This window comes from Ochotona princeps, chromosome 33 (assembly GCF_030435755.1).
Source record: "Ochotona princeps isolate mOchPri1 chromosome 33, mOchPri1.hap1, whole genome shotgun sequence".
NCBI classification, from domain to species: domain Eukaryota; kingdom Metazoa; phylum Chordata; class Mammalia; order Lagomorpha; family Ochotonidae; genus Ochotona; species Ochotona princeps.
In genome coordinates this window covers 6,950,915-6,971,195 of record NC_080864.1, presented here as the reverse complement: position 1 = coordinate 6,971,195, position 20,281 = coordinate 6,950,915, and the positions used below count along the sequence as shown (strand labels likewise).

Below are 20,281 nucleotides of genomic sequence, written 5' to 3'. Positions count from 1 at the left end.
CAGATAAGCCCAAACAACCCTCACCCACTCTAATTTTGTTTGCACCAGTAGGAATAGTCCGCCCATCCTGGCTTTTTCCTGATCTGGTCCACACGAGGCACCTAGATGCTGTAGCCCTGCCTAGTCTGGTCTGCCCCCATGCCAGCTCACGCTCTCCAGTGGGAGTAGCTATCCAGCAAGGGAACCACCCCTTATTCCCCTGCCGGCTCTGCCCCCTCCCTTCCTGATTCTCACGTGTGCTGGTTGGGTGCTGCGGTCACATCTGGCACAGGCAACCTCACCTTGGCATTCTGTGCTGTGTACTGCTTTCGTCGCGACCAAACCTGGCTCGACCCACACCGTGAAAGGACAGTTTCTTAGCCCAACAAAACGATCATTTTAAAACCACAGCCAATCACATAAAAAGCTGTTATATCAGTGTTACATTTCTGCACATATCACGTCATATGCTCCTTTGCAGGAGAAATGACTGCCAATGTAAGGAAAGGAACTTCAAGTGTTGAAAATTAGGAACATTTGAAGCGATCCTCTGGGGCACATTAAGATGAAACAATTATTATAAAATTATCAAACCAAGGCTGTCAGGGAGATCTGCCTGTAAACGCAGGGAACAGAACAGAAAAGCCCAATCATTTTTGGAGTGTTAGGGTCCAGGTTTGAGCCCCCGCCAAAATAACAAAGAGTCTCGCTGGTAATGCAAAAAGCAAGCAGGGTTTACTGTGCCAGCCTGCTGGGGTTAGAACAATCTTGGGGTACCCAGGCCAGCCAGGGAGGGGTCAGATCCAGAACTAGCAAGAGGGTAGAGATTATTAGGCCCCTTTTGGCTGTAACATACATCAAAGTCAACTTAAAAGTAGCAACTTGGGTCCAGCGGCCTAGCAACTAAAGTCTTCGCCTTGAAAGCCCCGGGATCCCATATGGGCACCGTTTCTAATCCCGGCAGCTCCACTTCCCATCCAGCTCCTTGCTTGTGGCCTGGGAAAGCAGTCCAGGACGGCCCAATGCATTGGGACACTGCACCCGCGTGGGAGACCCGGAAGAGGTTCCTGGTTCCTGGCTTCGGATTTGCACAGCACCGGCCGTTGCGGCTCACTTGGGGAATGAATCATCGGACGGAAGATCTTCCTCTCTGTCTCTCCTCCTCTGTGTATATCTGGCTGTAATAAAATGAATAAATCTTTAAAAAAAAAAAAGTAGCAACTTCAGATTTTTTTGTGGCTCCCAGTGCTGTCTACTCTGTTCCCACACTCATTATCTTTTACAGTGCATCCCTTTCTGACACCCTAATCTTTATGGCTCCTCCAGTTCCTGGGACCTGAGAATTGCACCTGGGTTTGTTCTATAGCTAGGGCTTCCCACCCTGACTAATCCTGACTTAGGTGGAATTTCCTAATGGCCTTAGCAAAGCAGCAGCTAAGAGGCTTCACACTGCCTAACAGAAGCACACTAGACAACATATTGCATACCTAACATGTCTTAGGTGAAACTGAGATAAAAGGGTGGGGGGACTTCGAAGACAAAATGATGCCATCAGAATCCGCAGACCTGGGCCCGGCAAGAGAGCATAGTGGTTGATGTCCTTGCCTAGAACGACCCGGTATCTCATATCAGCTCTGGTTCTAATCCCAGTAGTCCCACTTCCCATCCAGCTCCCTGCTTGTGGCCTGGGAAAGCAGTCGAGGATGGCCCAAAGATTTTGGACCCTGCACCCATGTGGGAGACCCTGAAGAGGTTCCTGGTTCCCGGCTTCGGATCGGCGCAGCATCGGCCGTTGCTGTCACTTGGGGAGTGAATCATCTGACAGAAGATCTCCCCCTCTGTCTCTCCTCCTCTCTGTATATCTGACTTTGTAATAAAAATAAATTTTTTAAAAAATCTTAAAAAAAAAGAATTAAAATACATCTTGAAATTCCATCCATTTCAGTTTGAGGGTTATACTACAATACCTCAAAATACACATTTACTGTATAAAGGTGACAAGAGCGGGCCAAAAAGAACCATAGGATTTAGGACAATGAAAAACCCATGTTTCATTTGCCTTAGACTTACAATATGAACAGCACGATGGTCTGTGTGTCCTGTGTCTGCATCATGTGAGTGGCTTCTTGATGTCTACACGTGCTGCACAGTAGGTGGCCTGACAGCTGGCATCACCTGCTAGACGTGTGCCTAGGCATCCTGGCTTCTGTGCCTGCTCCTTCTCGTGGTTTCTTGCTTCATTTTGTGACTAGCCAGGGAGGCCTATTGGTATCTTGAGCCAAACACAGAGGAACACAGAGCTCCTTGGTGATGCCTGTGTTTGAAATGTCCTTGGTGATGCCTGTGTTTGAAATGGTCAAGGCTTCCTCCACCATCTTCCCGAACACCCGATGAGCTTGGATAACTTTGCAGAACAACAGTGGTCACATGTCTGACCCCTGGTAGCCACCAGTTTCCCGTTTTGAATCTACAGAAAGCTCTTCTTATTACATCCCCATCTCCCCATGATGGAGCCCCTACTAATTCACCTCTGATGTTTCGAGATACCTTGTCAAAGGAGCCCACACTCCTAGAACTGCCCTAATGATCAATAGTGTTGGGATAAAGTTGAGCTGAAACAAGTGGGCAGGTGCTGGCTGTGGAGCAGTGAGACTGAGGCTGCCCACTGAGACAGCCTGTGGCAGCCTCCACCTTCTTACTAACGTGCCCTTGCCCAGAGGGTTTAGCTTCTTGCTCTAAGAACATCCCCGTGGAGCCCAACCTTCGCTGTGGGATACTTTGATCTTCTCAACTCTCTGGCATAGAGAGCACCAATCCCAGTGTCCATGTCCAGAAGGTTCTCAGCAGATCTGACCATGCAAGGGCTTGGCTTGGCACAGGGAGTCCCGCCACCCCTCTCCATGGCTTCCTGACTGTACTGAGTTAAGGATGCAGTAGCCTCATCCAAGCTATAGCCTGAGCAGCCCTCCTGCTAGGTGTTTCTACTTTGGCTCTGATGGTCCTCGGTCCTGATTCCCCTGCCTGTGCTTTTTCCCCCAACACCAGGGCAGGCTATCATAGCTAAAGCAAAAGCAGTTATTATGGTCATTCAAGGGACGGGGAGTGGCAATCCTTGGCTGGATGCTTAATGATCTCTTTACAGCATTATCCGGTCAGCACTTGGATGGTCCTCAAGGATTCCATCATGGCCAGCATTAATGGAGTGCTTATATCATACACTGTTCTGGACTCTTTGATGTCTAACATGCAAACCCCACCTGCATGCTCCAACAAAGGCATCATCATAACTGTAGATGAGGATAAAGTGGACCAAGATGTTGCCATTAGCAAGTGCTAAAGGCAGAACTGAATACAGAGCCCTCGTCATCACTATGCATTGTTTCCTTTTAACATGTGAGCACTCTGAGAACGGGAACTAACCAGGGGCACTGTGGAAGACCTCTACAAGGAGCTGCTGGTTGGGATGTGAAGCCTAAATTGTATGAAGGAGCTAACTATAGGAAGCCATGGGGAGGTCTAGGCGAGGCGTGAATGAGCAAGCAGATGGCTCTGGGCTATTGTTTCAGATCTATTGACTTAGAATTATCCACCAAGAACAGAACAAAATTTTATTTACAATAACGCAGACACAGTCAGTTGCTTAAGAAAATTTCCCTTTTTAAAAAGATCTATTTCATTAATTTTTTTTGGAAAGGTAGATTAACAGTGAGAAGTAAGGAACACAGAAGATCTTTCTTGCACTGGTTCACTCCACAAGTGGCCATGTGGTCAGGACAAAGCTGATCCAAAGCCAGGAGTCAGGAGATCCAACAAGATGTTCCACAGGGGTGCTTGGGCCAAGGCTTTGGGCCATCTAATGATGATTTCCTAGGGCACGAGCAGGGAGCTGGATGGAATGTGGAGCAGCTGGGACATGTACGAGCACCCACCCAGTGCTTGCAAGGTGAGGATTTAGTCACTGAGTCATTTCACTGGCCGATTAAGAGGTTTCTTATCAAAGTCCTTGGTCTATCTTGAACAATAAGGACCACCAAAGAGAGACCCCAAAGAAAAATTGTGTGGGGAGAGATATAGATTAGTTTGAGGCGATTCTGAAAATTATATTTTCACACTGAGATTGTAGAAGGTCAAGGTCCAACAAGCATGTGGCAAAGGCAGACACAAGTCTTGAAAGTGAGCCAACCACATACACACATTTGCTGCTGCTCTTGGCAGCTCCCTGCCTTGCTGACCACTCCACTGATACCTGGGCATGCTTTTGTGAGAAGTCTGGCTATTGGATGGCCATTGTTCATTTTCCCCAGCAGGTGACCAGCATCTTGGTCTGCTGCTTCAGGCTTGTCTTCCTTTATAGAAGAGTCTCTTCTGGCATATCACGATTAGAGTATATTATTGTTCTATGTCTTTGTATTACTTAACCGGCCCAGACACAAACCAGTTAGCAGAACTTGGAGGTCTGCTGTCTAGCTGCTGTTCTCTCACTGAGAGCAAGCCACTCTGTTGAAGAAGCTTCTCAAAGCCCCCTTCATGTCCTTGTTCCTCAAGCTGTAGATGAAGGGGTTCAGTGTGGGGCTGACCACTGTGTACATCACTGAGCACACTGAGCCTGTTTTGGAGGGATGCACCATTCCAGAAGTGAGGTAGACCCCAAGCCCCGCACCATAGAACAAGGAGACAACTGAGAGGTGCGAGCCACAGGTGGAGAAGGCTTTGTACTTGCCTGCTGCAGAGGAAATGCTCAATATGGATGAGATGATTCTAGAATAAGAAAAAAGGATTCCACTCAGCGGGATGATACCTACTAGGCCAGTTATAAAATATTGCACAATAGTGTTGACCATAAGGTCAGAGCAGGCAAGCTTGAGGATCTGAGCGAGTTCACAGAAAAAGTGGGGGATTTTTGTTTCCCTGCAGAAAGACACCCTCAGTGCCAGGAGGACCTGAAGGGAAGACTGTCCCAGGGAGATGGACCAACAAAGCAGAAGCAGGAGGCCACACAGCCGAGGGTTCATGATGACCGTGTAGTGCAGTGGGTGGCAGATGGCCACAAACCGGTCATAGGCCATCACTGTCAGCAGCATGCTGTCCAGAGTGCCAAAAATCATGAAAAAATACATCTGGGCAAGACAGCCTTCATACGAGATGGCTTTGCTCTGTGTCTGGATGTTCATCAACATCCTGGGTACCGTGGTAGAGATGAAACAGATGTCATTGAGGGACAAGTTGGAGAGGAAGAAGTACATGGGTGTGTGGAGGTGGGCGTCGAAGGTGATGGCCAGGATGATGAGCAGGTTGCCTAGAACACAGAGCACGTCCATGGACAGGAACAGCCCAAAGAGGAGGGGCTGCAGGGCTGCATCTTCAGAAAGCCCCAGAAGGAGGAACTGGGTCATGGCTGTCTGGTTTCTTGGTTCCATAGAGTGTCTGCCGAGTTCCTGGAGAGACACAAGAGAAGAGTGTAAGGACAGCGAGACAAGAACGTGGCACCCATGTCAAAGTCATCGTCTGTGAAGCCTTGTGTTGTATGTCCGTATTCAGATTCCCCTTGCTCACCAAGATCTCTTGATGCCTCCGTGTCTTCCCTGACTCTCTCACTACGAGCTGGAAGGGCTTGTCTTGAACGTTGCAGGACTTGGGCTGTAGTAGGTGACACCACACCACACATCAACAGGGTCCTGGATACTGTGCTTCAGACGCTACTCCGTGCTCCTGGACCGAGGAAAGCAGCAGAAGATGGCCCAAGTAGTTGTGCTCCTTCCAGACACGTGGGGTTGCAGATGCTGTTACTGGCTCCTGGCTTTCACCTGGCTCAGCATGGCCATTGTAGCCATTTCTGCCGTCATCCAGTGTATTTCAGACCTTCAGCTCCTCTCTCTCTTGCTCTTTCTGTCTTTCCAAAAAAAGAAAAAGAAAAAAGGAAAAAAACCCAAAAATCAAACAAAGCTTAAGAGTTTATGCATGATTGCAGTTTAATGATGAGGACACCGTGTTACAAACAGAGTGAGCAACTCAAATAGAAACATACCAGTAGACAAACTGTGTAGCCAGCAAAATGAGACTGACCATGAGAGTTGGCTCGACATTCAGTTGTACATTGAGTCAACCTCCTCAAGGCAAAGGTTGTCAGAACTCAGTGCTCAGTAGAACTGTGCATTTGTTCCAATGGTTTTGAAGCCAAGTCACGCAGACCTGGTTTGAGTCCCAGCCCTCCTCCTCTCTCTCAGGTTCCTACTAGTGCGCTCCTGGGAGAGAGTGGCGGTGGGTCAGGTTGCTGGATGCATGTTACATACAGAGAACCCACGTTGAGTTCCAGATCAGTGACGTCACCCTGGCTGGCCCCCGGCTTAGCTATAGGAGATGTTTGGAGGCCATTAGTCAGAGGATGGGAGATTGCTTTGTTTGTTTCTGCCCTAAGAAAAATGAAGATAAAGAAATGGAAATGTAACTGCAAAGTTGTAAATTAAGGATTTTAAGAAGGTGGTAATAGGACTTGAAGTGTGCAAACTTCTTCAAGATGAGAGCAGTGAGGAAATCGTAGAGAAATTGCCAAAAACAAATCATTGCTTTATAAAGATAACCAGTAACTCTTGAAGGTAATTGATATCTGAGGATGGTCACCTTAAGGTAAGAAGATCAAATTGCAGTCATAGCATGCAAGGATGCCTTAGAAAAAGGTTGTGTAACCAGATGCCTGAGCGGTCCGCAGAAACAGAAGAACAGTAAACTTCTTTCGGGACTAGGGAGAGGAGCTTTCTCTGGTCCTTTCCTGCCTCCAATTTTGGGCCCCCACCCCCTCTCGCAATAACCATCAGGAGCGCTCCAGAAACCCCTCAAAACAAACAAACAAAACTAGAATAGATAGAACAACAAAGAAAGCTTAGAATCAGACAGGAAACCATCAGCGGGGATGCACTTATACTTCACCGGGTGGGACACAAAGATTAGTTACTCCTAACTGGGGTATGGAAGATTTCTCTGCACACCCCTCCTAAACATGCTCACCTAAACTGTTGACATACATCCTGTTAGAATTATAGAGTTAGACCACCTGAAAAACAGCCAGGTTCAAAGAAAACATGCTTCAACGCTATAAACTGCTAAATGCTAAAATTAAAATAGGCATGAGACAGCTGAATAGCAATCTAAGCCATTTTAAGTTGTATAGAACACAGTTGAATATAAACCAAAATTGAAATGTCTATGAAGAAGTCACAGGTTGTGGTTGAGAACCTGCATTTTCCTATTAACATATTGGTTAATCAATACCATGTCAATTAATGCCACAATGTTGGAAATACTATGTTGGGGCTTTTAATTGATTGGGATGATACTCTGCCGGCTCTACCTTCAGACCAGAGATGGTCTCACCAAGAAACCATTGAACTTACCAGGACAATAAGATGCTGGACTTTATATGCTTGGTAAATACCTCCAATGAAAGAATGTCAACTGTATTTGAACTATGGAAATGCAACAAGGTGGAGAAATCCGCCGTGGGGGGAGGGTGTGGGGAGGAGCGGGGGGAATCCCAGTGCATAAAAAATCATATACTGCAATGTAATTAATTTTTTAAAAATGAAATGCAATAAAAATATATGTTAAAAACAACAACAACAACAACAAAAAGGTTGTGTATTGAGACTCCCAGATCTACACCAAGGACTGTCAGTGTGGGCACCAAGGACTGCACCCCAACTGCTAAGGAGACTACGGGGAATTGGAGTGCCTTCAGAAACCAAGTACTCTGAGGTCATCCACTCCCATTTGAATCCCCCACATGGGATACAAGAAGTCCCAATCCCTCCTCGCAGGGTCCAGTGTCACCAAAACAAGAGCCAGGAGCCCTGAGCGGTCCGCAGAAACAGAAGAACAGTACACTCCCTTCGAGACTAGGAGAAGAGCTTTCTCTGGTGCTTACTTAGTTCCAACTTGGATCCCCACCCTCTCTTGCAATGACCATCAGGGTCGCCCCCAGAGCTCTCCCCACAAACAAAACAAAACAAAACAAAAAATTAGAATAGACAGAGAACAACAAGGAAAGCTTAGAACTAGACAGGAAACGATCAGTGGGGACTCACACATGCCTTACTAGGTAATCGTATTGAGGATTTCTCTGCACACCCTCCTAACAGTATTCTGTGCTTCAGCTGGTGGCATATGCCTTGTTAAAGCTATAAGCCAGTTTGGACTATCCTAAAATCTGCCAAGTTCAATGAAAATTATGCTTCAATACAATAAGCTGCCAAATACTAAAATGAAAATAGCCAAGAGACAGCTGAATAGTATCCTATAGCCATTTCAAGGTGGATAGAAGCCAGTTGTATATAAACTAAAATTGAAATGTTAATGAAGCAGTCACAGGATGTGGTTAAGAGCCTGCATTTTCTAGCATATCAGTCACTCAATCCCATGTCAATTAACCCCATGATGTTGGAAACTGTTGCTGATGTTATGTTATGGCTTTTAATTGGTCGGAACGATATTGTGCCAGCTCTGCCTTTAGACCAGAGATGGCCTCCCCAAGAAATTGTTGAATTTATCTGGACAATAAGATGCTGGACTCTATGCATGGCACATGCATTTAGACTGTAATACTGCGAGAAGGTGGAGGAATCCACCATGGGGGGAGGGCACGGGGAGGGGCTGGGGGAACATCAGAGCCTATGAAACGATGTTATAAAATGAAATGCAATTTAAAAAAGAGAACAAGGTTGTGTAAGTGAACTTAAAAGGTAAATCTATTTGAGTGCGAGAACATTTTGAAACGCAGACATACAAAACGTGTCCTCAACTAGCTCATGAAAACCAATTTCGTGAGAAAGCTATGTCTGGATATAAGCAGAACTTCCCTGAAAGCTCCAGTGGAATTACCGTTGTTTCTGAACTACCCTCTTTCTTCAGCAAGTTCTCCAAAACACGAACAATGAAGGCAGCCTAAGACCTGAAACGAGCTCAGATTCCAGAATAACCAATAACCATGGAAACCAGAATCAGATGCCATTTAGATAGTCATAAGCATTTTTATGCTTAGACTGCCTTTAGGATTGCAGGATAATGGAAGACCCATCAGAGTTCCCATAGTCGCTCTCCCATCCCAATCCTTAACTCGTTTCCCCTATTCTGAAGACCTTAAGTTGCTCTGGTGCCTTTGTAACAGCTGATGAGCCAACACCGACAAGCTACTGTTCACTAAGATTCGTGCCTTCATCTGACAGTCCATTTTCTGTCTCTGAAACAAAGGACCTGAGGTAGTTGACAAAGAAGAATGACCTGTTCGGCTTATAGGTCCAGGGGGTTCAAGGGCTGGACTCTGCCTCGCTTGGATTAATGGTTCCTGGGTTATCTTGGACATTGCCTGCACAGCAATATCAGGCAACCCTGAATTACAGAATGCTGGACTTAGGATGGCTTATGAAGGACTATGCTATTGTAATACCATGGGGAAAATAAGTTGGAAGCGTTGTAATTTGGGAGGTGGTTAGGGAAATCCCAGAGCCCATGGAATTACACCATAAAAGTTAAAATACAATAGCGGGAGGTGAGGGGTGTGGGAGAGAAGAAAATGAGCTGGCTCTCTCTCTCTCTCTATCCCTCCCCCTTTCTCCTTCTCTTCTCAAAGATTGATATTTATTTGAAAGGCAGATTTCCAGAGAGAAGAGGAAATAGATCTTTCATTTGCCAGTTCAGTCCCCAGACGGCCATGACAGCCGCAACTGAGCTGATCTGAGCCAGGAGCTAGAAGCTTCTGGAAACCTCCCACACGGGTATGTGTGCCCAAGGGCTTCAGATACCCTCCACTGCTTTTGCGGGTGCAATAGCAGAGATCTGGATCACAAGTGGAGCATCTGGGCCTGGCTCGGTAGCCTAGTGGCAAAACCTTGGCTTGCACATGCTGGGATCCAATATGAGTGCTGGTTAATTTCCTGTGAGCTCTTGGCTTTGGATCAGTTCAGCTCTTCCCACTGTGGCTACTTGAGCAGCGAACTAGCAGACTGAGGATTTCTCTGCCAGTCCCTCCATCTCTCTGTAAAACTACTTTTCCAATAGAAATAAATAAGCCTTCCAAAAAAACAAAAACAAAAAACAACCCACAAGTTGAGCCACTGGGAATTGAACCAGCACACATATGGGATCCTATGCCCAAGGCAGGGGATTAACCCAGTGCACTATGGCAGTAGCCCTCCCAGCTTTAGCTCCTGTGGGTTTCCTCACCACTAGGTTAAAGAAGCCTTTATAGGAATGCGAGAATGCTTCCTTGGCATCTGCACATGAATGCGCATTTGGCCCTAGCCAATCCCTGCTCTCACCTGAGAGCCTCAGTGTGTTACACCTGCAGGAACGCCCTGTGCACTTGTTCTTTGAGTTCCAGGCCCTTGTGCTCTCCTGCCCTCCTGACCCAAAGTCCCCTTGGCCCCTTATTGACCTGGGAAGTTCCTGTCCCTCTTTTCAGGTGCTGTCCTGAAGTCCTCGTGGCTATCCACAGACAGCGGTGCCCACTCTGTCATGAATTCCCGTGGTCATCTGTAGGAAATCAACAAGGGGGAAAAAAAGCTAATGGTGGGAAAATGTCCAGGTTGCTGGAGGGACCTTTATGAGGATAGAACTAAGACAGAGTTAGAATAAGAATGTAAGGTGAATGCTCTTACCTAGCTTCCCTCCAGAGCCAGAGACTCTGGGTTGATTTGGGCTCTCTCTCTCTCTCTCTCTCTCTCTCTCTCTCTGCTTCTTTCTCCTTACCTCTCTGCCACTTTCTGAATGCAGCCAGGCTAGGCAGCTCTGTGGTTTGGGCTCTAATATCTCTCATCTTTGCCTCTCCCCATGGGGACAAGCAGAGACAGCATTGCAGCCCCAGAGCAATCAGCAGCAACAGAGAGCCTCCTAGGGACCCAGGGCCAGCCTTGCTTCCTCCCATGCCCCAAGGCCATTTCCTCAGGCCCTGGGCCAGGAGAGGCAGGGATGAAATACACAGGGGCAATTATTAGAGGGGCCCAGTTCCTTTCTGTCTCATTCAATATATTATTGCTTTTACTGAGTGCTTCTGGAGAGATGTCCCTTGGGGTCAGGGGAGTGATTTGTTCTGCCTTGCTTCCCAGAGGGAGCAGAGTTGGAGCAATGGGTGGGATGTGCCCCTACTGGGCCTGTTCCTGCCTAATCCAGTTCTAGTTCTTGTTAGGTTCTAAAATCGTCCTACCGTTGGATAGCAAAGGACCAGATGTGGATGCAATCAGCAAGCAGAATTTCCTGAGCTGGCTAACCAGGGGCGAGCTCCTCACACGGACACGCAGGACCGGTAGATGAAGCAAGACCCCGAGCCAGGGGCAAGCCAGATTCTTATTGGCCAGTTTGGCCATTACAGCAAAGCCCGCGCCTGCGAGAAACACTCCAATCATTTTCAAGCAAATATGAAACACTGCAATCAAATACAGCCAATACTAAAGTCTCGCGAAATGCCTCAAGGCCCTATTCATCATGACAAGACAAAAACTATTCTAAGCTAAGGGGTTACAGATGCAAAGCCATAGGTACCAGATCTGTGACGTACAGACCATGGGGCTATTCATTTTTCTCCTTATCAGGGCCACTGACCCTTACATCCTGAGCCTGGGTGTGGGCGACAAGGGGCTCCTTGCTCTTACTGTTACCAGGGCCTGCAGGGACCCACTGACCCTTACAGCCTAAGCCTGGGGGTGGGGGACAAGTTATTTGTAAAAACTTCTCCTTTTTGCTTGCAATTCAAGTTGCTTCTTACTTACTCAAACCACTTTAATATTTAGACCTTATTTAATATTTAAGATTAATATTACATATTTAATAGTTAGACCTTTTTTAAAAAAAGATTTATTGATTGATTTTTACAAAGTCAGACATACAGCGAGGAGGAGAGACAGAGAGAAAGATCTTGCGTCCAGGTTCACTCCCCAACCTAGCCGCAACGGCCGTTGCTGAGCCAATCCGAAGCCGGAAACCAGGAACCTCTTCTGGGTCTCCCACGCGGGTGCAGGGTCCCAAAGCTTTGGGGAGCCATCCTCGACTGCTTTCCCAGGCCACAAGCAGGGAGCTGGATGGGAAGTGGAGCTGCCGGGATTAGAACTGGCACTGATTTGGGTTCTTGGTGCGTTCAAGGCGAGGACTTTAGCTGCTAGGCCACGGTGCCGGGCCCAATATTTAGACCTTTTCACATTTTGGTTGCCTCTAATAGTCCTCTGGGGTGCAGCTTATGTTGGTACCTACCTCTCCCCTTCAAGGCTGTCTTATCCACTTGCAATTGGCTTCCAAGTCTAAGAATCAAGTTGGGTCTTCCTTAGTTGTCCTAAATATGTCTTCCAGACATCCAGAGAGAAGAAATGCCATGTTCTTTAGTCTTATCAAGAACAGTCAGTGGAACTTGGTTTACTCTAATGACTGCAAGATTACCTGCAGACGGTATGTTTCCAATGAACTGTAAAAGTTGCAAAAAAGTAAGGATAGCAATTAACTCAATTGGAACCTAGAAAGAGCACTGGAGAATTTGGGGTCCCCTCTCTGTTTCTAGGACACTTGTGAGTGTAAATGGCTAAGAGCGCACACCAGGGATTCCTTTTGCATAAATCGGAAAATATTTGTTCCTTTAAAATAGATCTATTGGGCCCGGCGGCGTGGCCTAGCGGCTAAGGTCCTCGCCTTGAAAGCCCCGGGATCCCATATGGGCGCTGGTTCTGGTCCCGGCGGCTCCACTTCCCATCCAGCTCCCTGCTTGTGGCCTGGGAAAGCAGTTGAGGACGGCCCAATGCATTGGGACACTGCACCCGCGTGGGAGACCCGGAGGAGGTTCCGGGTTCCCGGCTTCAGATCGGTGCGCACCGGCCCATTGCAGCTCACTTGGGGAGTGAATCATCGGACGGAAGATCTTCCTCTCTGTCTCTCCTCTGTGTATATCTGGCTGTAATAAAATGAATAAATCTTTAAAAAAAAAAAATAGATCTATTGGCGCGCCACAATGGCCTAGTGCCTAAAGTCTTCGCTTGAATGTACCAGGATCACATACAGGCACAGGTTCTAATCCCAGCAGCCCTGCTTCTCATCCATCTTCCTGCTAGTGGCCTGGGAAAGCAGTGCCTGAGGACAGTCCAAAGGCTTGGGACCCTGCACCCGTATGGGAAGAATCTTAGGGCCCTGGATTCAGATCAGCGCAGGACCAGCCATTATGGTCCCTAGGGGAGTATATCATCAGATGGAAGATACTTCTCTCTGTCTTTCTTTCTCTCTCTATTTCTGACTTCTTCCACCTGCTGGCTCACTCCCTCACAGCTGACTGAAACTGCCAGAGCTGGGCCAGGAAAAAAGTCAGGAGCCAGAAATGTGGGGGTGATGTGAAGACCGGGAAAGGGCATGTGTTCGAACAACTGCCCTCTCCTAGAGTCTCCTAGAGCATTGATTTTCTATAAAAAATATTGCGGGTCAGGGTTGTGGCCCCATGGGTAAAGCCCCATCTTGGATGCCAGTTATCACAGGTCTCAGCAGGTCCACTTGGCATTTCCTAACTCTTAATGTCTGGAAGACATCTATAGGACAACTGAGGATGACTCAACTAGATTCTTAGACTTGGGAGCCAATTGCAAGTGGAAGGGGAGAGCTAGCTACCATCAGAGGCTGCACCCCAGAGGACTACAACTGGATTAGGCAGGAACAGGCCCAGTAGCGGCTGCAGGGAGTGAAAGAGGCACATCCCACCCATTGCTCCAACTCTGCTCCCTCTGGGATGCAAGGCAGAACAAATCACTCCCCTGACCCCAAGGGGCATCTCTCCAGAAGCACTCAGTCAAAACAATAACGTATTGAATGAGGCAGAAAGGAACTGAGCCCCTCCCAAAATTGCCCCTGTGTCTTTCATCCCTGCCTCTCCTGGCCCAGGGCCTGAGGAAATGGCCTTGGGGCATGGGAGGAAGCAAGGCTGGCCCTGGGTCCCTAGGAGGCTCTCTGCTGCTGCTGATTGCTCTGGGGCTGCAATGCTGTCTCTGCTTGTCCCCATGGGGAGAGGCAAAGATGAGAGAGAGATATTAGAGCCCAAACCACAGAGCTGTCTGGCCTGGCTGCATTCAGAAAGTGGCAGAGAGGTAAGAGGGAGGCATAGCCAAGGAACAGGAAGGACAGAATGTTAGCGTGTGAGTGAAAGTCAGATATAGAGAAAGTCAGCTAGGGCCATGGAACTGGACGGAGGCTAAGTAAAAACAGTCACAATACATTAAAAAAAAAAAAAAAGATTTATTTTTATTGGAAAGTCAGATATACAGAGACGAGAAGAGACAGAGAGGAAGATCTTCCGTCCCTCGATTCTGTCCCCAAGCATCTACAATGGAGAAGTTACACCGATCTGAAGGCAGGAGCGCTGGGACTCTGCTGGGTCTCCAAGCTCGGTGCAGGGTCCCATGGCTTTGGGCCGTCCTCCATTGCTTTCCCAGGCCACAAGCAGGGAGCTGGATGGGAAGTGGAGCTGCCGGGATTAGAACTGGCATCCATATGAGAATGTGGCACAGGAAAGGCGAGGACTGTAGCCACTAGGCCCTTGGACAGGGCCCCTCACCTTACATCTTATCTCTGTATCTGTCTTAGTTCTATCCTCATAAAGGTCCCTCCAGCAACCTGGACATTTTCCCACCATTAGCTTTTTTTCCCCCTTGTTGATTTCCTACAGATGACCACGGGAATTCATGACAGAGTGGGCACCGCTGTCTGTGGATAGCCATGAGGACTTCAGGACAGCACCTGAAAAGAGGGACAGGAACTTCCCAGGTCAATAAGGGGCCAAGGGGACTTTGGGTCAGGAGGGCAGGAGAGCACAAGGGCCTGGAACTCAAACAACAACAAGTGCACAGGGCGTTCCTGCAGGTGTAACACACTGAGGCTCTCAGGTGAGAGCAGGGATTGGCTAGGGCGAAATGCGCATTCATGTGCAGATGCCAAGTGAGCATTCTGGCATTCCTATAAAGGCTTCTTTAACCTAGTGGTGAGGAAAGCCACAGGAGCTAAAGCTGGGAGGGCTACTGCCATAGTGCACTGGGTTAATCCCCTGCCTTGGGCGTAGGATCCCATATGTGTGCTGGTTCAATTCCCAGTGGCTCAACTTGTGGGTTGTTTTTTGTTTTTTTTTTTTTTTTTGGAAGGCTTATTTATTTCTATTGGAAAGGTAGTTTTACAGAGAGATGGAGGGACTGGCAGAGAAATCTTCAGTCTGCTAGTTCGTTGCTCAAGTAGCCACAGTGGGAAGAGCTGAACTGATCCAAAGCCAGGAGCTGCCAGGAAATTAACCAGCACTCATATTGGATCCCAGCATGCGCAAGCCAAGGTTTTGCCACTAGGCTACTGAGCCAGGCCCAGATGCCCCACTTGTGATCCAGATCTCTGCTATTGCACCTGCAAAAGCAGTGGAGGGTATCTGAAGCCCTTGGGCACACATACCCGTGTGGGAGGTTTCCAGAAGCTTCTAGCTCCTGGCTCAGATCAGCTCAGTTGCGGCTGTCATGGCCGTCTGGGGACTGAACTGGCAAATGAAAGATCTATTTCCTCTTCTCTCTGGAAATCTGCCTTTCAAATAAATATCAATCTTTGAGAAGAGAAGGAGAAACGGGGAGGGAGAGAGAGAGAGAGAGAGACAGCTCATTTTCTTCTCTCCCACACCCCTCATCTCCCGCTATTGTATTTTAACTTTTATGGTGTAATTCCATGGGCTCTGGGATTTCCCTAACCACCTCCCAAATTACAACGCTTCCAACTTATTTTCCCCATGGTATTACAATAGCATAGTCCTTCATAAGCCATCCTAAGTCCAGCATTCTGTAATTCAGGGTTGCCTGATATTGCTGGTGCAGACAATGTCCAAGATAAGCCACGGAACCATTAATCCAAGCGAGGCAGAGTCCAGCCCTTGAACCCCCTGGACCTATAAGCCGAACAGGTCATTCTTCTTTGTCAACTACCTCAGATCCTTTGTTTCAGAGACAGAAAATGGACTGTCAGATGAAGGCACGAATCTTAGTGAACAGTAGCTTGTCGGTATTGGCTCATCAGCTGTTACAAAGGCACCATAGCAACCTAAGGTCTTCAGAATAGGGGAAACGAGTTAAGGATTGAGGTGGGAGAGCGACTATGGGAACTCTGATGGGTCTTCCATTATCCTGCAATCCTAAAGGTAGTCTAAGCATAAAAATGCTTATGACTATCTAAATGGCATCTGATTCTGGTTTCCATGGTTACTGTTTATTCTGGAATCTGAGCTCGTTTCAGGTCTTAGGCTGCCTTCATTGTTCGTGTTTTGGAGAACTTGCTGAAGAAAGAGGGTAGTTCAGAAACAACGGTAATTCCACTGGAGCTTTCAGGGAAGTTCTGCTTATATCCAGACATAGCTTTCTCACGAAATTGGTTTTCATGAGCTAGTTGAGGACACGTTTTGTATGTCTGTGTTTCAAAATGTTCTCGCACTCAAATAGATTTACCTTTTAAGTTCACTTACACAACCTTGTTCTCTTTTTTAAATTGCATTTCATTTTATAACATCGTTTCATAGGCTCTGATGTTCCCCCAGCCCCTCCCCGTGCCCTCCCCCCATGGTGGATTCCTCCACCTTCTCGCAGTATTACAGTTTAAATGCATGTGCCATGCATAGAGTCCAGCATCGTATTGTCCAGATAAATTCAACAATTTCTTGGGGAGACCATCTCTGGTCTAAAGGCAGAGCTGGCACAATATTGTTCCGACCAATTAAAAGCCATAACATAACATCAGCAACAGTTTCCAACATCATGGGGTTAATTGACATGGGATTGAGTGACTGATATGTTAGAAAATGCAGGCTCTTAACCACATCCTGTGACTGCTTCATTGACATTTCAATTTTAGTTTATATACAACTGGCTTCTATCCACCTTGAAATGGCTATAGGGTACTATTCAGCTGTCTCTTGGCTATTTTCATTTTAGTATTTGGCAGCTTATTGTATTGAAGCATAATTTTCATTGAACTTGGCAGATTTTAGGATAGTCCAAACTGGCTTATAGCTTTAACAAGGCATATGTCACCAGCTGAAGCTGTTAGGAGGGTGTGCAGAGAAATCCTCAATACCATTAACTAATAAGGTATGTGTGAGTCCCCACTGATCGTTTCCTGTCTAGTTCTAAGCTTTCCTTGTTGTTCTCTGTCTATTCTAATTTTTTGTTTTGTTTTGTTTTGTTTTTAGGGGGAGAGCTCTGGGGGCGACCCTGATGGTCATTGCAAGAGAGGGTGGGGATCCAAGTTGGAACTAAGTAAGCACCAGAGAAAGCTCTTCTCCCTAGTCCCGAAGGGAGTTTATTGTTCTTCTGTTTCTGCGGACCACTCAGTGCTCCTGGCTCTTGTTTTGGTGACATTGGACCCTGCGAGGAGGGATTGGGACTTCTTGTCTCCCATGTGGGGGGATTCAAATGGGAGTGGATGACCTCAGAGTACTCGGCTTCTGAAGGCCCTCCAATTCCCCGTAGTCTCCTTAGCAGTTGGGGTGCAGACCTTGGTGCCCACACTGATAGTCCTTGGTGTAGATCCGGGAGTCTCAATACACTACCCTTTTCTAAAGCATCCTTGCATTCTATGACTATAATTTGATCTTCTTACCTTAAGGTGACCATCCTCAGATATCAATTAGCCTTCCAGAGTTACTGGTTATCTTTATAAAGCAATGATTTGTTTTTGGCAATTCGTACTTCCAATTTCTCTACAATTTCCTACACTGCTCTCATCTTGAAGTTTGCACACTTCAAGTCCTATTACCACCTTCTTAAAATCCTTAATTTACAACTTTGCAGTTACATTTCCATTTCTTTATCTTCATTTTTCTTAGGGCAGAAACAAACAAAGCAATCTCCCATCCTCTGACTAATGGCCTCCAAACATCTCCTATAGCTAAGCCGGGGGCGAGGCAGGGTGACGTCACTGATCTGGAACTCAACGTGGGTTCTCTGTATGTAACATGCATCCAGCAACCTGACCCACCGCCACTCTCTCCCAGGAGCGCACTAGTAGGAACCTGCAGAGAGAGGAGGAGGGCTGGGACTCAAACCAGGTCTGCGTGACTTGGCTTCAAAACCATTGGAACAAATGCACAATTCTACTGAGCACTGAGTCCTGACAACCTTTGCCTTGAGGAGGTTGACTCAATGTACAAAGAATGTCGAGCCAACTCTCATGGTCAGTCTCATTTTGCTGGCTACACAGTTTGTCTACTGGTATGTTTCTGTTTGAGTTGCTCACTCTGTTTGTAACACGGTGTCCTCATCATTAAACTGCAATCATGCATAAACTCTTAAGCTTTGTTTGATTTTTGGGTTTTTTTCCTTTTTTTTCTTCTTTTTTTGGAAAGACAGAAACAGCAAGGGAGAGAGGAGCTGAAGATGTGAAATATACCGGATGACAGCAGAAATGGCTACAATGGCCATGCTGAGCCAGGTGAAAGCCAGGAGCCAGTAACAGCATCTGCAACCCCATGTGTCTGGAAGGAGCACAACTACTTGGGCCATCTTCTGCTGCTTTCCTCGGTCCAGGAGTACGGAGTAACATCTGAAGTACAGTATCCAGGACCCTGTTGATGTGTGGTGTGGTGTCACCTACCACAGCCCAAGCCCTGCGACGTTGAAGACAAGCCCTTCCAGCTCGTAGTGAGAGTCAGGGAAGAAACGGAGGCATCAAGAGATCTTGGTGAGCAAGGGGAATCTGAATACAGACATACAACACAAGACTTCACAGACGATGACTTTGACATGGGTGCCACGTTCCTGTCTCGCTGTCCTTACACTCTTCTCTTGTGTCTCTCCAGGAACTCGGCAGACACTCTATGGAACCAAGAAACCAGACAGCCATGACCCAGTTCCTCCTTCTGGGGCTTTCTGAAGATGCAGCCCTGCAGCCCCTCCTCTTTGGGCTGTTCCTGTCCATAGACGTGCTCTGTGTTCTAGGCAACCTGCTCATCATCCTGGCCATCACCTTCGACGCCCACCTCCACACACCCATGTACTTCTTCCTCTCCAACTTGTCCCTCAATGACATCTGTTTCATCTCTACCACAGTACCCAGGATGTTGATGAACATCCAGACACAGAGCAAAGCCATCTCATATGAAGGCTGTCTTGCCCAGATGTATTTTTTCATGATTTTTGCCACTCTGGACAGCATGCTGCTGACAGTGATGGCCTATGACCGGTTTGTGGCCATCTGCCACCCACTGCACTACACGGTCATCATGAACCCTCGGCTGTGTGGCCTCCTGCTTCTGCTTTGTTGGTCCATCTCCCTGGGACAGTCTTCCCTTCAGGTCCTCCTGGCACTGAGGGTGTCTTTCTGCAGGGAAACAAAAATCCCCCACTTTTTCTGTGAACTCGCTCAGATCCTCAAGCTTGCCTGCTCTGACCTTATAGTCAACACTATTGTGCAATATTTTATAACAGGACTGTTAGGTATCATCCCGCTGAGTGGAATCCTTTTTTCTTATTCTAGAATCATCTCATCCATATTGAGCATTTCCTCTGCAGCAGGCAAGTATAAAGCCTTCTCCACCTGTGCCTCTCACCTCTCAGTGGTCTCCTTGTTCTATGGTGCGGGGCTTGGGGTCTACCTCACTTCTGGAATGGTGCATCCCTCCAAAACAGGCTCAGTGTGTTCAGTGATGTACACAGTGGTCAGCCCCACACTGAACCCCTTCATCTACAGCTTGAGGAACAAGGACATGAAGGGGGCTTTGAGAAGCTTCTTCAACAGAGTGGCTTGCTCTCAGTGAGAGAACAGCAGCTAGACAGCAGACCTCCAAGTTCTGCTAACTGTCTGGACCAGTTAAGTAATACAAAGACATGGGAGAAAACAAAAATACTAATCACAATATACTAAAAGAGACTCTTCTACAAAAGGAAGACAAGCCTGAAGCAGCAGACCAAGATGCTGGTCATCTGTTGAGGAATATGACCATGGCCATCCAATAGCCAGACTTCTCACAAAAGCATGCCCAGGTATCAGTGGAGTGGTCAGCAAGGCAGGGAGCTGCCAAGAGCAGCAGCAAATGTGTGTATGTGGTTGGCTCACATTCAAGACTTGTGTCTGCCTTTGCCACAAGCTTGTTGGACCTTGACCTTCTACAATCTCAGTGTGAAAATATAATTTTCAGAATCGCCTCAAACTAATCTGTATCTCTCCCCACACAATTTTTCTTTGGGGTCTCTCTTTGGTGGTCCTTAATGTTCAAGATAGACCAAGGACTTTGATAAGAAACCTCTTAATCGGCCAGTGAAATGACTCAGTGACTAAATCCTCA

General features: G+C 47.2%; 2 protein-coding genes across 2 annotated transcripts; one reads left to right on the top strand and one right to left on the bottom strand.

Moving 5' to 3' along the window:
- Positions 1-4,457: 4,457 nt before the first annotated feature.
- LOC131478431 (olfactory receptor 7D4-like) lies at positions 4,458-5,396 on the bottom strand. Its single transcript, XM_058657691.1, has one exon. It carries the CDS (start codon positions 5,394-5,396, stop codon positions 4,458-4,460), a length of 939 nt encoding a protein of 312 aa, XP_058513674.1.
- Positions 5,397-13,056: 7,660 nt separating this feature from the next.
- LOC131478430 (olfactory receptor 7D4-like) lies at positions 13,057-19,753 on the top strand. The gene is made up of 2 exons (XM_058657690.1): positions 13,057-13,070; positions 18,826-19,753. Exon 2 carries the CDS (start codon positions 18,839-18,841, stop codon positions 19,751-19,753), a length of 915 nt encoding a protein of 304 aa, XP_058513673.1. The 5' UTR covers positions 13,057-13,070; positions 18,826-18,838.
- Positions 19,754-20,281: the final 528 nt, after the last annotated feature.